Source organism: Ascaphus truei, chromosome 4 (assembly GCF_040206685.1).
Source record: "Ascaphus truei isolate aAscTru1 chromosome 4, aAscTru1.hap1, whole genome shotgun sequence".
Classification (NCBI taxonomy): Eukaryota; Metazoa; Chordata; class Amphibia; order Anura; family Ascaphidae; genus Ascaphus; species Ascaphus truei.
In genome coordinates, this window is record NC_134486.1 from 328,226,657 (window position 1) to 328,250,633 (window position 23,977).

General features: G+C 45.4%; 1 protein-coding gene across 2 annotated transcripts in view; it reads right to left on the reverse strand.

Moving 5' to 3' along the window:
• OGFRL1 (opioid growth factor receptor like 1) overlaps positions 1-22,828 on the reverse strand; it is a 72,029-nt gene extending 49,201 nt beyond the window's left edge. For both annotated transcript variants that reach the window (XM_075598063.1, XM_075598062.1), the window contains exon 1: positions 22,361-22,828. In XM_075598063.1, the coding sequence (XP_075454178.1) occupies positions 22,361-22,609 (249 nt within the window). In that variant the 5' untranslated portion in view covers positions 22,610-22,828. The remainder of the gene's footprint in view (positions 1-22,360) is intronic.
• Between the last annotated feature and the right edge of the window lie 1,149 nt (positions 22,829-23,977).

Here is a 23,977-nt window from a genome sequence, read left to right on the forward strand (position 1 = left end):
ATCTTCTCACCCCCCCCCCTCCTCTCATCACCACAACCCCCTTTCTCTTCCCTCACCACCCCCCCGCCTTCTCCTTCCTAACCACCACCCTCCCGCCTTTTCCTCCTTCCTAACCACCACCCCCCTCCCTCAACACTCCTCTTCCCTCACCACCCCCCCCCCGCCTTCTCCTTCCTAACCACCACCCTCCCGCCTTTTCCTCCTTCCTAACCACTTCCCCCCTCCCTCAACACTCCTCTTCCCTAACCACAACCCCCTCCTGCTCCTTCCTCATCCTCTCCCCCTAATGTTGTCTTACTTGTGGAGGTCCTTCTGGCAGACAGTGGCACTATATACATCTCAGAGCTTTCTTTGGAGGCTGGAGACACACAGTGGAGCTCTTCTCTCCCCTCCCACAGGTAAAGCTGGAAGGAAAATACATTTCCCAGCATTAAGATGGGGGGGCTGTGCACGCTCCGTAATGACGTGGAGCCCTCCCCTTGGTCAGTCTTCTCTTTTGCTGAGCGAGAGGGGGGGGGGAGGATGATGCCGCGTGGCTCCATTGCCTTGGTTACCAGACGCTGCGGCCTGCGGGAGATGGCTCCATTGCTCCACTTTTGCTTCTCAGTCAGAGTTAAGAGCGGGCACCCTGCACCCGGCCACCCTCCGCACTGCCTGCCGCATGTCCAAAGAGAGAGAATACCAGAGACACACACGTCCTGTATTAATCGCTCGTTTTTTACCAGACAGAGGGGCAAAATACCGGTCTGTCCGGTTCAAAACCGGACACCTGGTAACCCTTTAAGTCTGAACTTACTTAAGTCTGAAGCACTTCTTCCCTTTGTGTTATTTCTTATGTGTTATTTATATGATTGTAACTATTACTGCTGTGAAGCGCTATGTACATTAATGGCGCTATACAAATAAAGACATACATACATACATACATAACCTAGCTATGGTTGGTACCTCCATAGAAAATAGCATACATGCAATGCAAAACTCAAAGAGAAAGCATGTAGCACAGTACACGCAGGTGAATCAGTTGCAAGTGAGCAACTAACCCATTGTCTTATAAAAGTCCATGCAGCTGATGTGGTAGAAAACACCACCCTAAAGCATGTCCTGCATATGGTGCAGAGTGTAATAAATGTATTTTTAAAAATCATGGCGCGTTAGGAGCCCACCTGTCCCCTCCCCCCAAATAATGACAGACACGTTGTGTTTGGGGAATAACAAGGCCACAGCTTTATTTATATTTTAACCTGAGTTTTATAAACTCTTTTTTACCACCTGCCAGGCCGACTGTAGTACAGAGCCCCAACGGTATTTACGTGGCTCGTGACTTCCACTACTCACCATACCAGGTGTGCCTCACCGAGCCTGGCAGGCCCACCACCAGCCTATTGCTGCAAAAAATCCTATAACGAAATACATATTAGTATCGACCCCCCCCCCATTTTTTTTTATTATCATGATGATAATTTAATTCTTTATAAATTCTATTTATTTCCTTTATTTAAAAAAAAAAACTCAGCCTTCTAGCGCATTCTATACATATAACCTCCCTTCCATATTACATCCCCCCCCCGGAGCATAGGGAGGCAATGCAGAACGTCCTGCAGTGGGGGAATGGGGGGGGGGGGGGAGAGAGAGGCTCGCACCCACCATGAGGCCCCTGCCGTAGTGCAGAGGGACGACTTATTGCCAGGTTTCCCAACACAAACAAGGGCAAACGCTACACACAAGCTCACCACAAAATGGCTGCCTTGAACCTTGTTAGAGATGTTTCAGAGGTTACTTTTTTAGGAAAGCAAGCCTGTGTGTAGCTAGATTTAGTAAGAAAAGTCACTAAGGGTGCACCCACCACTAAAGATCAGCTACATTAACTACTGTATACAAAGATGTGTTTGAGGGGCTGGGAGAATTTCCAGGTATACATCATTTTTACAGACCCCACGATACCTCCAATACATGGTGTCTTATGGTTCAACTTACCAGTGTCAGTAGCTGTTTTGCAACTCATCAACCTCACAACCTCGGCCCTGATGGGAAGTTCCTTACCTGCTCCCGCCACCACCTTTCTCCTGCCTCCACCTTTTTTCTGCAGCGTCAAATGACACTGCGACGTCACATGGATACTCGTTGCGCAGCGGAGTCAAATCAAGTCATGGCAACGAGAAGCTATGTGACGTCACGCTAGTGACATCTGCAGTGTCATTTGACGCTGTGATTTCAAAGACAGAGGGCGGCAACATGGAGGAGGTGGCACCAGGTTAGTGCCTAGGAGCGACGGAAATCTGCTGCTGACTAAACTACATACTTAACACTCCTCCCTTGAGATTCTGAGAGGTATATGCGCAGTAAAAAAAAAAAAAAAAAATTATATGTGTGTGTGTGTATATATATATATACACACACACACATAACCACAACACACACACACCTATCTAGCTCAACTCCGTTACAGCGCGATACGCTACAACGCGGATTCGCATATAACGCGGTCTGAGTGCGGCTCCCGATTTATACAGTGCCCTGCGATTTCTTCCTTTATAAGCTCCCGATTTATAAACAACTCCAAGGGTTTTTGTTGTTGTTTTAAATAACATTCAATACTTTGGCTTACCCGGCATCTGCAGCTCTCTCCTCTCCCTGCTTCATCAGGCTGCGAACACGTGCGCGGCAATTTGACTTCCTCGCGCCGAGGAGGGTCACATGACCCTTCTCTGACCAATAACAGCCCAACAGTGAAATATATATATTATAACCGGTTATAGCGTGGTCTCATTATGTGGACCCCGAGCACCGCGTTATAACGGGGTTCGGCTGTGTGTATCTATATCGATATCTCGAGATATGTATATATACATACATTTCATGCCCTGTTTGGCTATGAATTATAATATATCATTAGTCCCATTTTTAACAAACTCTATTGTGTTTTTTGCAACCAGCACCTGTTTCACAATGCAGAATCACAGACAAAGCTCACACTGATGAGCTCAAAGGGACATAAAAACAGCTGTCTTTGAATGGGTCCCCTTATTCTGGATCTTCCATAACCAAGGTTTAAAGCAGCTGAACCACGTTTATTTGAGATCCGGGAATCCCTGGTTCCCGAGATACTTACTGTACCTAGGTGCTGCCGGTAGGAGTTCAATCTGGCGGTTTAAAGGTCCGGTGTCCTACGGTCCAATAGGAAACCATAACGTTATCCCTAGTTTCTTCCTATTAGCTCACGTGATGTGGGCGATTTAAACTGCGTAGAAATACAGACAGCACTTATGGAGGAAGTATCTCGGGGAGCAGGGGGTCCCTTGAGCTGAAATCAGCTATTTAAAAAAATATTTAAAAAATGTCGTCGCCATTAGTGCTCCTTTAAAAGAAGGAGGCCCACCTGCTCTATTTTTATTTTGATCCTCCTCAGTTTTTACACAGACGGGAAGCATGGGGTTCCTCAAGACTGAGCTGCATTAATTTCACCACTAGAATGCCGTTGGTTTTTTTGAGGTACATACCTGTAAAGGTAGCAGCAATAAACAAAGTGGGGTTTCAATCTCCTGCATACACACGCCAGTAGGACGCCATGGCTGATTCGGCTTGCGTGACAAGGGAGGGGGATTTAAATATGTTAAAGTACCAGCTTTCACATAGAGGGGAGAGGAAAGTGCAAGAGTGTGGATCCTTTCTTAGGTAGGGAGACAGGGAAACCTGCTTGCATAAGCTAATACAGCACCGAGGAGGTTAATTCTAAAGCAGGGTGTCTTCGTTGATCTCCTCACCTCTCCTCATTAGGCCTTTAAAAGCCTGCTTGATAGCAACATCAAGCGATCTCTGATCTGGGGACACCCTCACCCCAGCCGAGGAGGAAGCCGGAGGTCCCGAAGGTAAAGACTTGCATATTACCAAGTTTGATATATTTGTTGTTGGTAAGGGGCTTAGCCTCCCTCCCGCCCCCCTCCCCCCAACCTGTACAAAGGGACTATGCTGTCTAGTCAGAGATCCCAATAGGAGCTAGGTTGTTTTTGTTTCCCTGTAACACTGTTTTGCTGGTGAAAGCTATTTTATGTTTTGAAAGTTGTGGTGCAAAAAGGCTCTTTTTTTATTTCACCTTAAAAACATCTTGTGTGCTAAAAACCTCTGCACACATCTCCAACATAAGGTAAAAGTGACACACTTGCTGTGTGATCATTTGCATGATACTACCTGTCTGCAGCTGGCCCATTGTCACGTCAGACAGTGATTGGTTAACTGAAGCAGATTCGGAGACTGATGAGTACAGGTATTACTGTATAGCTGTCATGTGGCAATATTATTTATCATGTTTCCATTCTTGGTTTTGCAGTAATTTTCTAAATACAGTATTCATATCTTTTATAAATATTGTACAAATTATTGCTAGAACATTTGTGAATGGGATATTCTCAATGCCCCACCTCTAGCTTATAGTGCCAAATTTATTTTATACTTTATCTGCAACTGTTGTGCTATTATATCAATGTGATCCAAATACAGTACTCCCATACCTAATCTGCTCGATCTACTGTAATAAACAATTTCTCTATTCCCTAGACACAAAGCAAATTGATGTAAGTTATTTTGTCTGAACCAGCAGTTTCTGCAATATGGTTTACATTGCAGGTCTCTTGGTATTTGAGCAGCAATCTAAAATTAGTTTCTTTCCTACATAATCAGAAACTGGTGGTCTGCATGACCACATCAAATCAACATTTAACCATTCTAGGCTTTGCCTTGGGTGTATAAAGTTGACCAAATCAGCAGTAAAACATATAGAACACCCACAAGCTCATATTGAACCCCCAAAATAGCCACAACATATATATATAAGCATATAAGTGTCACAGAGGAGTGCTACTGAGCATGGCAATATACATTTAAAACCAGAGACGAACATGAAACACAGACAGAGCTCAATGCACATCCAGCGAAACTTCATACACGCTAAAAGACCATTTTATTTAATAGATATCAATACATGTATATTTAGGCACTGTACCGTGTATGAAGTTTCGCTGGATGTGCATTGAGCTCTGTCTGTGTTTCATGTTCGTCTCTGGTTTTCAATCAGCAGTCAAATAAGAACAGGACAGGCTTCTGGGGTACATTACCGGTCTTTATCTCTTTAGGTACAGCGCCTCAATCTCTTGCAGGCTCCAGCAGATGTGAAGGCAATCCCCGCAGGAGAACTTACTTCCACTCCCCCAGATTGCACACCCTGGCAGGAGTATAATTGAACACAGGAACACTTTATTGCCTCTGTACAGCATACATCGGATACAGAATACACTCCATGGGCTTCACCTTCTGGATGGTCCCTGGACATCCACCCAAGGCCAAGGGCACCCGGGGCAGTCCTTGCTCTTCCCCGACTCCCTAATAGACAAGGGAAAGGTAGCACTCCTCACCCGCCAAAGGGGCGGGACAGTAGGTGTCAGATCCCAGCACGCCTCTGCGTGACTACCTTTCTCTTTCAAGGGAAGAGACACACTGGCTAAATTTAGTAGTAGTGCAGCCCCTTAAGTACAAAGGAGAAAGGAACAAGGTCTGAGCCCAGAATTAGGCAGAACACAGGCCTTGGCCCACCCCCTCCCCCGTCACTCAAGGAAGCCGCTTACTGTGAGGAAAATCCCTGGATTAGTCCTGACACTGCCCGCATTGTTACCAGGAAACACATGTCAGGGAGGGCAGACCAATAGCCAAGCCAGGTATGGCTACATTTGTTTCCTATATAGAACCCACAGTACTTTCCAAAATGAAAGAGTACAGTGATCATGAGAACAGGCTATTGAAATGTTTCATTTAGAAAGTGCGTTTTCAGATTTGATTTTACGGTAGTGAGACAAGGTGCTTGGCAAATACTATACAGAGTGTGAGTTTCCAGGAACACTGAGGGAAAACAATGTTTTAGGGGAGAGATGGCAGTAGAGTTGGAAGTTTTGGAAAAGATTTAGTGTATGAGCAGTGCACACAAAACGAGTTGGGGGAATAGTCTCGATATGGGATTGTCTTTTTGAAGTTAAATTTCTTTGCTGGTGCCTACAGGGTTTTTCATGGGGAAAACGTTGCCGTTGCGCAAAAAAACACTGGCTGATCTTGCCACATGTGCAGTGGCGACCGGATTCTGGCACACATGCGCAGTGGCGGTCAGAGTCTGGCGCATATGCGCAGTGGGAACTGGACTCTGCACTTGGGAGACAGAGGCACCCAGAGGCAGGCGCAGACACACACACACACACACTTAGTATAACCAGTGCTCGACAAATCCGTTTTTTTTTGCCCACTGGCGATCCGTGCGGTGGTTCTCTTAATTCCCCTGCTTGCGCCTGGAGAAAAAAATAAATAAATAAAAAATCCACCTACCTGATTGGGCGTGTTGGCGTGCTCCCAGGACTTTTTATTTTTGGCGTGCAGCCAGCCAAACGATTCAGAGCAAGCTTCGTCTTCCCTTATTTTATTGTCTCTCTATACCCCCCTGCCCCTGATCCCCGCTACTGCTGCTCGGGGGGGGGGGGGAGGGAGGGCGCGAATCGGGGGTCCCGCGGGGTGAAAAATGTTGGCAGGTGCGGGCTCGCCAGGTGCTTCCCATCCGTTCCACGTTCCGTTGGCACCCGCATGGGCAGGGAGATGGGAGCAGGTAAGAAGGGCCGGCTGACAGCTCTGGGTCAGGCGCGTTGGCGCTTTCCCTGCGGCTGTTGCCCAGGGTGGGAGGTAGGCTCGGGAGGGCGCGGGGTGGGTGGGGGGGTGAAACTGGCCTCCCCCGGTTCCCATGGCTGCTGCGCGGAGGGGAGCAAGGTTTGTGGGTGCGGGCTTGCCAGGCGCTTCCCCTCTGTCCCACATTCACATGGCGCCCACACGGGCAGGGAGATGGGAGCAGGGAAGAAAGGCTGGCTGACAGCTCTAGGTCAGACGCGTTGGCGCTTCCCCCCCGCTTCACATGGCTGCGGCCCGGGAGCTAGGCGCATGGGGGCGGGGGGGGCAAAGTTGGCAGGTGGGTGCTGGACCCAGCGCATTCCCCTCCGGGGGGGGGGGGAGCGAAGACAAAGTCCGGCGGTTGGTGCGCGCAGGGCTTCCCACTCTCCTTGGGTGCTTATTGGGGTGGTGGAGGTCTTTTAAAAATGTATTGGGGCCACCAAGGCAGTCAGTCAAAGCCAGTCACCCACCCAGACTAGTCACACACACTTCTAATTAGGAATTTATTCAATTTTTTAAAAGTGGGGCGAGGCTAGGTGGCGAGTAGATTTTTTTTGGTTCGGCGAGTAGATTTTTGGGCGATTTGTCAAGCACCGAGTATAACTAAATAAGTGCAAATAGCTAAAACAGGTGTGCCGAGCACGCGCGTTCCAAGTCAAACTTCTTTGCGTTTTGCCACGGACATTGTTTAGAATTTTAATAAAAAAATATCACCATCACAAATGCAATATTTGTGACAAAAAACAGTGACCAAAGACAAAGAAGTTTCACTTAAAATGCGCGTGCTCAGCACACACACGATTTTTTTTTTTTTACTTTGTACTATGTCAAATATTTGCACTTATTTAGAACGATTGACTGACAACAGTGGCTAGAAAGTGTCAAGTGTCAAAAATTAGATTCAAGGGAAGGCAGAGGAATGTAATGCCTTGAAGGTGGGTTAAAATAACCTTAAAAATGCATGCTCAATTGTGCCACGTTGAAGGAGAACGCATATAAAGTCCTAATGCGGTGGTACCATACCCCATTGAAATTATCTAAATTTATCAAGAGCTATTCCCCGCTCTGCCCAAAACAGTGTGGGGAAACAGCTGATTTAAAACATATGCTGTGGTCTTGCCCGAAAGTGGTCCCGATTTGGGAATCTATTAGAGATTGGCTAGAAAGAATCCTCAACTTGGAGATCCCCCTGGACCCGTGGCTGTTCCTCGTGGGCAGACGGCCTCAGGACGTGTCTAACGCGACACTCAAATTGGTTGCACATTTCGCAACCGCCACGAGGTGTGAGATCGCAGCAGTATGGAGACAACAGGAATTACCCACTATAGCTAAAATCAGGAACAGAATCTGGCATGTCTGCCAGATGGAACAGTTGACGAGTTGGATCAACGACTCTGGCTCCAAATTTCTAAACGTATGGGCCCCATGGCTGGCCCAAACAGACATCCCGGGGGTGGACGCCGCCACAATTTTGCATTAATATAGATAAATGCGTTCTCCTTGGACAAAGCAGACCAGACGAGATGATGACATAGCGACGGAGAACATAGAACCACCGGGATATCCACAACACACCCTAGCGTACACATAGAGCTAATAGCAGATCCTCCGCTCCGATGCAGCAGTTACAGGTGCCCCCCACCCCCACCCACCCTAATGTGTCTCACCCCAGTCTAGTTTGTCCTGTCCGTCTTAGTGATGTGGTTTACGTGTGGTTTGTTACGTCTGTCTCATGTCCTGTCTACGTGTCACTGTTTTGATGACAAAATTGGGTATTCTGTAACGTATGCCAATAGGTGGTGATATTATGTATGCTCTGTAATACCAAATAAAAATGAGAGTTATAAAAAAAAAAAAAATGCATGCAAGACATCAACAGATATTTATATAATATAAACTGCAGAAAATAAAGACGCAGGAAGGTCACCAAATAGGAATTGACAAGAGTTGGGAAATATTGCGGGAATAAGATGCAAAAAAAGACACTGGGTATGTTAATTACGGTGTATTGTGGATCATACATGAGGAATTTCCTATGGTATGAACATGAGAGGAGAATGGTGATGCTGACACACACACACACACACAAAATCCCTGCAAGCTTTGAGTCCACCATACCATATATAGTTGTGTCAAAAGGACAAATTGGGTTTGTGACCAAATGTATAGAACAAAAGACAATCTCCAATGTTATATCCAATGTGACAAATAATATAGTTAAATACTTGTCTGTCTTGTTATAAGTGTCATTTAGTTAAACTCTTTGGCCAAAGCGTTAACTAAGGCAGAGGCCTGCATGGGCCGTAGCCCACATATAGGCTGTTGTGCCTGCGAGCTGGCTCTCCCCCCCCCCCCCGCCCCCTCACCACGAGGGTTGCAGGATTTGCGCACACGTGCCAATGAGGAGAGGGGGGATACTCGGGCAGGCCATTTAAACCCTGCACTTGCTGCTCACTGATTTTTTTTTTCATTTTAACCTTGCAGCCCCACCAAGGCATGGCCCCTTTGCAGGTACAAAAACTGTAATGCTGACCTACCATGTTTACAGACTCGGGTGGAAGGTGGTGTCAAGAGAAAATAAAAATGATCAACAGCATGAAAACGTGAGGAGCATTCCAGGAGGACAAGGGACTTAAACACTGTCAGCGACAACTTTAGTGAGTGCTATGTACGTGTAACTTGCAGCATGAAAGCCTGACTTCCCGAGATTCTAGGCGAAAGTGAGAAAAGTTTGTTTAACTTAAAAAAAAAAAAAAAAAAGGAAGAACATTGTTTTTTCTATCAAACTTCAGGAATTGTTTGAAAGCAGATCAAGGCAACCCATGGGGCTTTAGGGTGCACTAAAATAGGGGTGCTCAGCTTCAGCCCAACTGGTCAAGTTTTCAAGATATCCCTGCTTCAGCACAGGTGGCTCAATCAGAGGCTCAGTCTTCGACTGGTGGTGGCATATATACTGTAAATGTTGATAACAGAAGAGCAATGTGATAACGAGGAGAGAAATATGTAGTGCAGAAAGAGGATATGTGCATGTCATATGCCCTCTTGGGAGAAACGAGTGATGGAGCAGAAGTTCAGTCAAGGTTAGCGAGGAGAAGGTCAGGACACTGAAGATGTTTTCAAAACAAAAACGCAGGGCTCAGAGCACTTGTCTGCTGTGTTGTGTGAACATGTGCTGCGCAGTATTCTCATACCAATACGTTTTATATATTAGTAATAAAACTAAAACGATTAGTCATTGCTGCTGAAATGCTCGACAGTTTTACTAGCGCACTACAGCTAACACTAGCAGTTTGTGTAATTCAACAGACGGTGACAGTGAGACCGATTTCTTTTCCCCCCCTCTCGAATGCCTTTTTATGCTCTAAATTTATGGATCAGGTACAGCATTTATATTTGCAATTTATGTGGCTTTTATATCTGGTCATTGCATAGAATCAGACACAAGCAAAGAAATATGCCTTTGTTAGGAATGTGTACTAACACCACATTACTCTACGAAATGTATATATGACATGCCCTCGTGAGCATGTCTAAATAATACAGTACTGTATGAAGAAAAGGGGGTAAAAAAAAAGCTTAATTCAACCACTGCATGACATTACTGAAGTGGTGCACAATACAAACAAGTCTTTAGTTTTTACAACGATGAGAGTATAAATGTAAGGTCTGATAGATTAGCTTGGTGGTCATGTCCGTGCGTTTGAAGCAGGTTAACCCAGTTACTGTAGCTTTCCTGGAGCCGGCTCTTTCTGAAATTGGGCAAGCCACTAAATCTCTTTGTGCCTCAGCCACAACAGCTACATTGTTAGCTCTATGGGGCCGGGCCTCAATGTGCCTGCAAAATTGGATGTACCGTACTCCATACACCGTCAGTGTTCCACAAGAAAAACATTATAGTATTATGTATAACTGATGTATACACTTGAAAGATAAAAAAAAAAAAGGAGTAAACTCCAAGTAACTGATCGTGCACATATAATCCACAATGTATCCCAATAATGAATATTATTCTGAAAGCCAGGGTCATATGTAGATGATTTAGCCCAGATAGTGTCAACTCGGCCCTCTTTTCCAAGCACAACAAGTCTGTTTCTTTTCTTTACTTTATTTGTGGAAAGCAGGGTAAAAAACAGGTACTTGTGTAGAGATGTAGATTTTGGGATAGTGTCTCTCTGTGTGTGCTTGGTAGTTAACGGCAGGTGAAAAGATAATCCTACCATACAGGAGTTTACAGCAGTGCTCACTCATCCAGAGGTAATGGTGGAAAAGGAAGTGAGGGGCAAGGGTCACACTAAAATGGAGTGAGACTGCACTACTGTCAGCAAAAAGACAGGGGAGAAAATGGTAAAGTCCATTAACTGGAGGACTGGAGATGTTGCCAGAGCAACCAGGGGTGTGACAGCTTGGAAGGAAAAAGGCTACTTAATGTATCCATTCCATCTGCACTAGGAGTAACTGCAAGGAAAGTAAATCCACGTACAGCTAGCAAGCAGAACTGCCAAGGGAGAGGGGGGTTGAACAGAAAAGGCAGACAGGGGTATTTCTGTTCCATGACAAATATGTAAATGACTCCAAATAGTGCTCGTGATCAGTGTCCAGATAATAAAATAAATAAGTAAAGGAGTGAGTGAGTGAGTGAGTGAATCTGTGTACCCAAGACTGACCAACAGGAAGGGGCTAGAGTGTGGTAAGGAGAAAAGATGAAGCAGAAAAGCAGTGTTCCCTGCGTGGAACTACAGTATATTGCGGCTAACCGCAACTACTCTCCGCCACTGCCTCACTAAACCCGGCGTCTCATACACAGTCACAGACTCTCAGAAAGACAGGAGTACTCACAATCTTGACTCGTCAAGTTCAGTCCTCAGGATAATAGAAACGGAGATGCTGATCAGGTGCGCTGAGAAGCGTGCTCCAGACAGGTATAATGGTAAGTAGAGGAAAAGGTTCAGGCGGTTCACAGCTACCGCAGGGGTACAAAAACTGGTATCCAAGCGCAATCAAGAGAAAAGGTTGTTTATTAAGTGCATTCACATTAATCCTTCTGCTTCAGAGAAAACCTCTGACGCGTTTTGTCCACCAATAGGACTTTGTCAAAGAGTGACTGGTCTAGCCCACAGTGAAGCTTATATAGTGAACCTAAAGCTCTAATTAGAGGCATTCGATAGGGTATGCAAAAATAAACACGCCTGCTGAATAATCAACTGATTGCTTCCATGGAGGCACATCAGTATTTAAACCCAATATAGGTAATCACATATCAAGGCTCACTGTGGACTATATACAAAGCAGTTGAAAACACATGTTAAAAACAGACGAATCAAACATAAAAATTAAAAACAAATATAACCATGTTGAATTAGCATGTAAATAATCAACATGTTATATAAAGAACCAGTATCACTGTAGCAAAAGAGGCAACATTAACATGTAACTAAAAAATAAATGTAACAAAGAAAGATTATACATTTAAATAAATCTATTACAATATGAAAATAAAAAATAAAAAATTGGAAATTAGAAGAAAAATACATAATCAAACCCAATAATATATAATAAAATTATTAGAAATAACAATATATCCATAGAAACTATAATATAGAAATCGCCATCGGTAATCAAATAAATAAAAATAGTAAACATATAAAAATATAGAAAAATAAGTGCAAACTATCAATATAATAATGTAAATAATAAAGAAAAAAATAAATAATACACATCTAAATAAATACAAAAATGTGAAATAAAATAAAGATATTTCCTCTTTAAACTAGAAAATGTTTAAGGTCCCACTCCACGTTAATGCCGGTAGGACATAAAGTGTTCATAGCATAAATCCAAAACATTTCTCTCATATTAAGTTTAAGCAATCTATCACCTCCTCTAGGATGTACACTCACATGTTCTAACCCAGAAAAAGTAAACTTAGCAATGTCCCCCTGAGGACAAGATGAAAAATGACGTGACACAGGGTGTGACAAATCTTTTTTGACAATAAGTCTAATATGTTCTTGAATTCTGAGTCTCAATGGTCTGATAGTGCGACCTATGTAAGACATTTTAAAACCACATTGAAGATGATAAATTACGTGACTAGTATGACAATTAATGAAACTTCCAACACGATGGTTGACATCACCACTTGAGATTTTCTTTATAGATTTAGAATATTTACAGACAGAGCATCTCCCGCAGGAGAAAAAACCTTTAGGAATATTTTGTAACTGAGATCTATGAGGGACCGAGTTAAATAAAACTACGTGAAAGATGAGAACCTGGGGTCCTGGGGTTTTAGCTTTTTTATAAATGAACCTAATACACTTCCCTAATATTTAATTGCGCCACATACATGGGGCTGAAAATGTGGCATTTCCTTCCGAAAAGTTGTTTAAAAAAAAAAAAAAGGAACTCTTCAAATATCCAGAACTGATTTAACTTTTCTTTTCATTTCCCTTACAAGTCATTTGCCGTTGTCAATGCCTATTTCCTATGAGAGGCATTCTTCACTCTTTCCGTTCCATCTTCAGAATCCTACCCCATAAACCGCCAGAATCACTTCAGACGGCATACTATAGCTTGTTAAAAATCTCACAAACAAAGTCACAGGGCACTTCATAGTGATGAAACCCCATTTCCACTTTCTCAGTACCTGTTGCCCAGCTACTGATATAAGAGATTTAAAGAAGTATTTTGACATACTGTGCTAAGCTGCCAGATTCTGAAAGTCAATGTTGAATAGTTGTTATATGTTGAAACTTTACAGATAGCTAAATAGCCTAGTGAGTTAAACCGCTATTTATTTTCTTTGCAGACTTCACACACTGTTCAAATCAATGTATTGCAGGTGGCACTCTCTCTATTTCTGTACATCTATCTGAAAGATGTCTTTCAAAAGCCTTCCCCAATCCCAGCAATGCAATATCTGTCTTCCAAGTGTAGCCCTGGTCTCCAGCAGCTCCTAGAGACCCCCCTCCCTTGGAGCAGCGTGGTCGCGGGTGCCGCCGGAGCCATCGACGGACCCGACGGCTGCTTCCAAAGGTGGGGGCCGGAGCAGAGAGTAGCGCGCTATCTATGCGAGCAGGCCGGTTGCCGGGGACACGATCGGGCCATTGCTAAGGCCGCGGTCGCGTCGCGAGGGTCCTGGCGGCTCGAGGAGCAGGGCGTCGCCATTGTTAATACTGTTTGCGCATGCGCAGGACCCAGCTAGCGCGGGAGGCCCCAAATAGCTTGCGCATGCGCAGTGCAGGAGTGTCAGCCCCCAGGGTGCATAGGGGCAGAGCCACATGACCCCAGGGAGCCAATAGGGCTGGAGGATGACTCTGCAGAAGCAAGGAGGGAGATAGATACATTGTGTGGGCACTACTTGAAGCTGGGAATAGGAAGGTGAAGGAAGGGTGCAGTGAGCAAGTGGTGGCTTCTGTACCAGGTAAGGGCCCCCAGGTCCCAGATAGGCCCCAACTCCCCACAGGTTAGTGGGTAAGTGATAAGGGACGACCCCAAGTTAGGGACCTTGCCCTTAGGTTCGTGCGTGGGTGCATTCTTGTCAGGTCACAGCGGTCAGTGCTGTGAGGGCTGACAAGAGATCACCATTCAAGGTTGCAGTGCGTTGCTGCAGGGATGCAAATGGTTAGGTAGGAGTGAGGCAGAGGGCACGTGGCCGGTACGGGAAGAGATAGTGCGGGTGCAGGGGGCCAAGGACCCACTTGCATAGGACAGGTTCCCCGTAGGGCCCATAGGAGTTTTCCCCTGAAGCCCTTCAAGGTTGCTGTGCTGTACGGACGGCCTATAGTACAGCGAGCATCATCCTAGGTCATTGAGTCAAGTAGGGACTCATCAGAAGTTGTGTGTCCATCCAGAGGGTTGGGCATCGATCCTCATCGTTGTTGCCGAGGCTATCCGGGTGGGATCGCCCCAGATGGTAGTTCCTGTGTTCCTTCCGTCCATCGAACCTTTGCGAAGTTCTGTTGCAGGCCCGAGCACCTCCAGGTAACCCCCCCTTTTCTACAAGTGCACTAACAATACAATTAGTTCAGTGACTGCGCAGTCACACATATCCTCTCTCTGAAAGAGTGCGGGACATTGTGTGGGGATCATTGGACACGAGGTGGGATCACCCGGTGTAGGGGGAAGCGTCCTGCGAGACGCAATATTCAGTGTCTCCTCTAGAGAGGGACACCCGTTATTCTTTTACTGTTACATGGTTCATGTGTGCACAAGTAAAGGTGTTGGTTATTATACGAACGGTGTGCTGGTTATTCGTAGGTGTCCTGCGAGGAACAATCCCCGCTTTGCTGGGAACAATCGCAGGTGGAGGCGCTGCACCGAGTACAGGGTTACTCATAATACACATACCCCAGGTTCCCCAAGGCGGAAGCTCAGCTCTCCTGGTTACCAAACAGGTATCGCACCACACAGAGGAGTAGTCAGAAACACCTACCCACCCCACTATCACTTAAGGGGGGGGGAAAGGGGGCTTCACAACTATTAGTCTCACTCACTAGATTTTGCACTGAAGCATAGCAAAGGTAATTCTAGTTACTACACCAGGGGTGCACAAACTGGGGGGCGGGAGATTTGTCTGGGGGGGCATGGGCGGTTGCAGATGGAGACACGTCTGAATCTCGGTAAGTACTGTATTACTGTTGCAGGTCCCGCGCTCCTCCCCAAGGCATTTAAATTAAATGCCAGGGATCGCGTGAGGCCTCTGCAACAGTAACACTTTCCGGGATTCAGACGTGTCTCCATGGCAACGTGGGGTCATGTGACCGCCGGCAAATGATGCCGTAGGTCACGTGACCCCGGATCGTCAATTGACGCAGCTGGCAGGTAGGAGAGGGGCTGCGAGACCGGGGAAGGCCAGGCAGGGGGGCGCAGCTTCAAAAGTTTGCGCTCCCCTGAACAACACCACCATAATAGATGCTGACATTTAGACTCTTACCTATAGTGTGCTATACTATGTAGCACAATACACCTTAATGTATCTGTAATTCAGTTATTTGAAACAGTTGCACCAAAACCAGAAGTTCTGTACCCAAAACATACAGAAAATGCAGAGACTTTAAAGTAGATAGATAGATAGATAGATAGATAGATAGATAGATAGATAGATAGATAGAACCTCCACCGTTAGCATATAGCCAATAAAGAATATCACTTGTGAGCACATTCATATGTCTTAGACAGGTCTGCAACCCTGACTTTCAACCATTATCACCAAGCATACAGTGCTCCCACTGCAGTAACTTAAAATGCATATGGTAAACCTTCCCAGCCTATAAATATTTCAAGGCAAGTATAAACCAACCTCACACTGATGATACCCATCAAGGTTGAAACCTGCTGAGTGGTTTATACCGGCTTTGCTAGTCCCATGCTGTGTTTAAAAGCTGTGTGGATGACGATGCATCAGCTTAAATGGGCTCCACGTGAATGGATATTCCAGGCAAAAAGTGACACATGGTGTGCTCATTTGCATGTCATTTCCCAGAATCCCTTGCTGCAGTGGGAGCACTGTATGCTTGGAGATAATGGTTGAAAGGCAGGGTTGCAGACCTGTCTAAGACATATGAATCTGCTCACAAGTGATATTCTTTATCACTTGTATCACACACACACACACACACACACACACACACACACACACACACACACACACACACACACACACACACACACACTTGGAACCAGGGGTCCTCCAAAGCTGGATTGTTTTATTTCCAGCCCTGGCAACACCTACCACGATTCCAGAGATACTGACAGTTTTAGCTGCCTGTGTACTTCCTGATTAGGAAAGATGGCACCGGCAGTCATCCAATAGGAAACTGCAACATCATCCATTGCAGCTTCATGTTGGTCATTTTGTGTCCCCAGGAAAGGGGAGGGACGACAAACTACTAAAAATACCTATGTAAGAAACTGAAGGTCTACGGAGCTATAAATAGAGAATTTCAGATCTATAGGAACCCCTGATATATGTATGTATTGTACAGTATGTATGTACTGTACCCCTCTCCTTACCCGGCTCAAAAGGGGGTGGTTGCACAAGTGAATATAGAAGTGCAGGTGTTGTGCACTGGACTCTTTAACTTGATCTCAGGACTGGTGTCCAGCAGGCAGGATGTGTAGGCTTTGAAGTAGATGTTGAGATGATAAAGGGCGCCAGAGACTTTTAATTGAACAATAACTTGACATTCTTTATTTACTTGTAACGGGTGGACCCCCTTGTCTGACCCCCCCAATCTCACATTGGCCCGTGTGGTCTAACCGGTCCCCATTACGTGATCGTGTATGGTGGTGCACCTGCAAGTAACAGGACTCCTGAGTCTCCCGCTTGATGGTATTAGGGGATGTCATCAGGACAGGTAGCTGAGGTAGTGGGTGCGAGTCCTACTTACATCATGTGCAGCGCCTCCACCTCATCAGGATCTATGCTTCCGCAGGGAGATGGTCCACAGATAGCAACTCAGCCGCTCATCTCTGTGCAGCACTCCATTAGGAAGGTCCCTTCTCCCTAATAGAGCTGCTTTCCACCTATCCTCTCAGAGAGATTCCCCAGCTTCTCTGTCTGCTGTAAGCTCCTCTCTCTACCTCTGCATCTCTCTCTTGAGCTGCTCTGTCTGTCAGCTCCTCTAACTCTGCCCAATGTGCTGCGTATGCTCACCGCTAACAAGAGACACTGCAACACTGTTGCAAACCTTCCCGTGCCTCTCACTGAACAGAGGCAGCACAACAACAGGAAACTGAACTTCTAACTTTAGGCAGTGCTGTGTCTTATATCACCCCCCAGAGAACAAACCTGCTCTGTACCACTAAGTGGGGGCACATTGCATGTTGTCACTTCCTTTGGGGATATATGAAACCTCACCAGGGTTTGAGGGCAAACCTCCATTGATTGTTGCTGGCAATCCTGCATACTTACCAGGTTTACTGCCAGCATGAGAAAGAGATATGTACACCAATCTTACACATGGCTACATACTACAGACAGGTCTTCATGGTGAATACTTCCCTGGATCCAACACAGTTGGTCCAGGAAGGTCTACACGGCTTTAGTCGTCTTATAAAATTATTATCAGTGGACCTACCACTAAAAGTGCACATACCCGACATACTGAAAATAATAAAAGGGACTCCATACATTTACACACTGAACAAACTCCCTGTTGCAATGTGGGATCGTCCTGGGGTCTAAGGCTTTAGACCCCCACCACCAATATTGATAGGCCATGGTGGCGTAACAGGTCACCATGGTTACATTGGAGGTGTTCTGGAGAGAGAGAGAGAGAGAGAGAGAGAGAGAGAGAGAGAGAGAGAGAGAGAGAGAGAGAGAGAGAGAGAGAGAGAGAGAGAGAGAGAGGATCGCATGAGGCCTCTGCAACGTCCCTTACTTTGTCGTCGGCGACATGGGTGACGTCACGTTGCCATGGCGATGGCACGTGACCCTGCAGCGTCATTTGACACCAAAGACAACCTACGCCCACTCTGGATGACAGAGTGGGCACCTTCTAGAATGTGGGTGGAGTCAAACTGGCAGTTTCTCTAACTGCAACATTTACCAAAGGGTTATTGCTTTGCGCAATAACAACCAAAATTAACCTCATAAACAAACAGGAATTGTAATCCCATAGGGGGTTATGTATGTAATCTTTAATATACATGTCAATTAGGGGACCTGTGACAAATACGCACTTATTTTCCTGTTGTATCTTTTTTTTGTCATACTTATTATAAAGAGGATTAAATCAGAAAAAATATTCCACACACCACTTCTCTTTTTTAAAATACTAAGCCTACATAATCCTTAAATGTTTCTGAAACATTACTATGGTTAACGCAATTATTTGCTTTGTATCTCTACTTCTTACAGTGGAAAGACCATTCGAGTCAGGCCGATCCAAATGAACTCCCCTTGGATTTGTGTTTTTATATAAATTTGCACTGAAGATGCTGTTAAATCACGAAAAATATGTGGAGCCTCAACATGTACAGTGCTTAGTTTTCTGAAAGCTACATGCAGAGCATTAAAACATGCACTATTATTACAGATAGTCTGTAAAGCCTGCCAATACTGTGCATGATTTAATCAGGGGGTTATCGCTTTGTCTCCTCTGCAGAGAGGTTTACCTGTAATTGCTTTACTTCGATGAGTGCCTGATAATACCCACAGTATACTCAGCACTTTACAAAAAAAAAAAAAGACACAATACGTTACAGGGAATTATAGTACAATATGTACAACACACAAAATTAGACAGCAGGAAAGGAAATTCCCGACGGAGAGCTTACAATCTAAATGACATCATCAGCTCCAAAAGCAGGTCATCCAGGAGTTACCATATATTAAAATAGAAAAAAGTATAATTAAGAACAAGCTACATGTGGTATATATGGCAAGACATCTAAAAAAGGACCAATTAATTATTTTAAGATGACTAATAATTTATAAATCTTGTGATTTCCAATAAAAGGTATTATGGGCGGGAAAAAATGAACTTTTGTGATGGTGTAGAGCAGGGCTGCACAACATACGGCCCGCCCGGCCTCTCTGTGCGGCCCTTGATAAGATTTAAAAAAAAAAAAAAACTTTAAAAAAAAAAAAAAATGGCGGTGATTCCCCGCGGTCCCGGGGGTGATGTGAGCTGCATTGAGGTGAGGTGCAGGGGGGGTGAGGTGCAGGGAGGTGAGGTTCTGGGGGGTGAGGTGAGGTGCAGGGGGGTGAGGTGCATTGAGGTGAGGTGCAGGGGGGTGAGGTGCATTGAGGTGAGGTGCAGGTGAGGTGCAGTGAGTTGAGGTGCAGGAAGGGTGATGTGAGGTGCAGGGGGGGTGATTGGAGGTGCAGGGGGGGTGATTGGAGGTGCAGGGGGGGTGATTGGAGGTGCAGGGGGGGTGATTGGAGGTGCAGGGGGGGTGATTGGAGGTGCAGGGGGGGTGATTGGAGGTGCAGGGGGGGTGATTGGAGGTGCAGGGGGGGGAGGTTTTGGAGGTGTAGGGGGGGGGGGTTTTGGAGGTGCAGGGGGGTGATTGGAGGTGCAGGGGGGGTGATTGGAGGTGCAGGGGGGGTGATTGGAGGTGCAGGGTAGGTGATTGGAGGTGCAGGGGGGGGTGATTGGAGGTGCAGGGGGGGGTGATTGGAGGTGCAGGGGGGGGTGATTGGAGGTGCAGGGGGGGGGGGGTGATTGGAGGTGCAGGGGGGGGTGATTGGAGGTGCAGGGGGGGTGATTGGAGGTGCAGGGGGGTGATTGGAGGTGCAGGGGGGGTAATTGGAGGTGCAGGGGGGGTAATTGGAGGTGCAGGGGGTGATTGGAGGTGCAGGGGGGTGATTGGAGGTGCAGGGGGGGAGAGTGGTGTGAGGTGCAGGGGGGGGAAAGGATGTGAGGTGCAGGGGGGGTATTATGTGTATGGTGTGCAGGGGGGTATTATGTGTGTGGTGTGCAGGGGGGTATTATGTGTGTGGTGTGCAGGGGGTTATTATGTGTGTGGGTGAGGGGGAGAGATGGGGGTATGAGAGATAGATGGGGAGTATCGCAAAGGTTGATAGTGAGGGGTTCTGGGGGAGATATGAGGATGATGATGAGAGGTGCTGGAGGAGAGATGATGATGATGATGATGATGATGATGATGATGATGATGATGATGATTTTACCCGTGCGGCCCAAATTTTTTTTCCTTGGAGCATTTCGGCCCTTCTCGCTTTACGAGTTGTGCAGGCCTGGTGTAGAGTCTGTAGACAGTATGGTTTTAAAGTAGGAGCAAACCTTTTTTGCATTTACAGTATATAATTCTATCATGTGTACTAATGAAAGATTCCTCAAATATTTATTTCTATTAAAAATGGAAATAGAGGAAAAATAATATCTATTGCATTGATCCAAATTAAAAAAGTTTAATGAAAGTCTCAGCAATGACCCTGGGGGAAAATATAAATTCATTGTAGGTTGTGAACTATTAAAAGGTACCACACTAAGGGCTTATGCTATATTCACTGAAGTGGCCAATAGGGCAATTTTTGGACGAAATTCCCCATTTCAGCTGACAACGGTCCAAATGGCCGCTTCAGTGTACAAGGCCCTAATGGGGTTAATTATCAACTGTGAGTGCCAAAAAGGACACAGATCACACAGAAGCTGCCATTGAAGTCAATCGGAGTTCTGTACGATAGTGCCCCAATTCACACTATCACAGTTTAATTAATAACCCCCTTAGAGAGCAAGTTTTTATGTTTCTTACATTTTTCAGTGCTGAGGGTCCGGCAGCAACAGAATGCGGCATTTCTTATCCAGAATTCTAAAATCATGTCAAGCACAAAATATAATATCTAGCCTATAATAGTAATAATCCTTTCTAAGGACAGAGCATTACTTGGTGAGTTAAACTCCTCCACCTTCGGTAATTATTACCGAACTATGCATTCAAAGAGGCTAAGAAGATATCTACTGTAGAAGATGGGAAGAAAAAAAAATTGCTCTCCATTTACAAATGAGGTTAAACAAACAGAGAAGAGCTACTGTATTTCATGAGACCTGCCATACAATAATTGCATTACATTCCCTATGTTGTGTTGGCATGTTCCTGCCTTATCACTCTACTACACCTCCCACCCACTCCCCTATCTATCTCCTCGCTGCATGCAGCATCCAGACTGTGAACAGGAGCTGGTCTTGGTCACCATGTACCCATCTAAAGATAAGGCACCAGATCACAGGCAGTCTATACAAGATCTCATTTTTTGGACTTTTCTGTCCCTTATTTGCATCAGTGTTGGCAACCCTTCAGATAAAATGAATCGAGATTGGAGATGTACAAGAACAAGCCCGGTTTGTGCCGGTAATTGATCATCTGGAGCCATCTAGTGACTTCATAACCCATTTAAATCCAGGTATACTCTATGTATATCTGTAGATGTAAAGCAATTTGTATACATATACAATTTGCCGTAATGCTTTAAGCAGTTACAGTACCACTACAAATGATAAAACGTCACCCATCTAGCACATCAACAACCTGATCCCCATATTTGTGGTGCTAATGTTACCCGGAATAAAAATACAATTATAAAAAAAAATCTGCAGTTATTTCACACAACACAAGCGAACTGCATTGAGTTTCAATGTTAAATAAGTGCTGCAAATACAGGACACTGATCATGTACAATAATAATCTACTAATAATTTGTGCAGGTACAGTATATTCTTAACTGTATAGCGCCAACAAAGTACGCATCGCTTTACAAAAGTTATAATACGGGGGAATTAAAATACACAATTAGTGCAACAAACATAAAATCAGACAACAGGAAAGGAAATCTCTGCCCCGGGGAGCTTACAAACCAAGAGTTTATTACATCACACGTCCTGCATCCTACACATACCGTACCTACCGTATTTAGTATATTGTTTGTTCTGGTGGGGGACCATATTGCTCCACACTACAGAGGCACAGGATCAGAAAGCCAATCGTTTATATTTTGTATGCTATAACATTTCCTACATAAATGCATTACCACTGAGCTCCAATGATAGCAAAGACAGCACTAACTAAGCCGTCAGACAATAATAATAAAAAAATATACAGTATATACATACATACACACACTGTATACATACATATTACACACACCTGGCACGGGGTGCTTGCAAGGTTTGCACATGGTGGTTGACAGTCTGTACTGTACCTGCTCTGTCTCTGGGGTGGGTTTCCCCTCTGCTCCCTCTGACAGACCACCCATATCTTTCCCACCGCCGTCCTCCTTCTCCTCCTCCTCCTCCTCCTGCTGCTGCTGCAGCTGCTTCCCTTCCATGTCCTCCTCTGCCCCCTCTCCTTCCCCCTCTTCTTCGCCCCCGGAGTCGCTCTCCCAGGTGGAGTCGCAGTCCTCCACGGTGGTGGGCTCCTTGAAGCTGACTCCGTTCAGCAGGTTCCCCATTGGCACAGCGGGTGTCTGTAGCTCAGGACTGGTGGGGAGCCCCTGGGCGCTCTGCTGCTAGCACTGCAGCTGCCTGTGCACAGGGACTCTCATGACACTGCGGTGGCAGCTGAGCCCCAGGCCGCACACTGGCCTCCTGAGTGCTGCTGCTACTGCTTAGCAGAGAGCCGAGCTGTCTGAGAGAAGTGGAGGAGAGCGGTGATCCCCACCTATATTAATCACACGCTGATGAGAGGAGGAGCATTAAACACTGACTGGGGAATTTACACAGGAAATTCTCACATCCAGCCCTTTGCTCCCTCCTCCTCAACCACAAGACTTCATAATTCATTTATATATATTTATTTTTTCCTTTAGTGGCACTTTTTACAGGATGTAATGAATTATATTCATAACATTGGACTAGCACTTTAATACCCAATTTGTTTGTTTCATATATTTTGGTATACTTCTCACTAAGAGCAGAAGAAAGGAAGTCTGCATTTGCAGCTTTGTCATTTGTAATCACAACAGTATTAAAACAAAAAGGAGGTCTATATTTGCTACAGACCTCCCAGCTGAAAAACTGAGGCAGGATAGGAACATATGAAACGAAAATCAGAGAAAAGAAGGGAGAGTGGTTATATATTAAACTGTTTTGGGAAAATGTTGAATAGTTTTGTGGAACTCCACTAAATAGTTTGGGAATTGCTACTGGTACACGGATCACTGTTTCAGAGAACCCGCTGAAGGGTGATAAGAATAAATCAACGTAAACTATAAATACTTCAGGGATTTTTATTTTATTGCATTGGACAGCACTATGACAGACAGTATTTAATTTTTAATCCATGGTTTCTAATATGCAGTATCAATGTTGGGGAAAATACATTCTTCTTGCACTTTTCTCAAAACCAAAAGTCTTTTTAACCTATCACTTTCGACATATTAAACTTCAGCAATAAGTTCTGGTGTATTGTTTTTATCATTCTTCTGGAACCAGGATCACATGTGGCATGTGAGTGAGTCCAGTGGTTTAACTCATCCCCTTTTGAGAGCACACAGAGAACTTTTATTTTCTTCAACTTTAATGGGGGAGTCAAAAACAAATATAAAGGTAGGGTGACCAGATGTCCCGGTTTTGCCGGGACAGTCCCGTTCTTTCTGTCCTGTCCCGGTTGCCGGTCTGTCCCGGAAATGTCCCGGGTTTTGGCCGTGGTCCCGGTATCTAGATGAGGCGGCGGCGGCGGTGAGGAGGATGCGGGAGGTTTTTTATATGTGAATGTATGCTGCCGGGGGGCGGGCCTTTTGAGTAGGAAATACTGGATTGGATGAAGGAGGATGCCGGGGGGCGGGGCTTAGAATGCCGGCCGGGCTGCAGGGGATTGG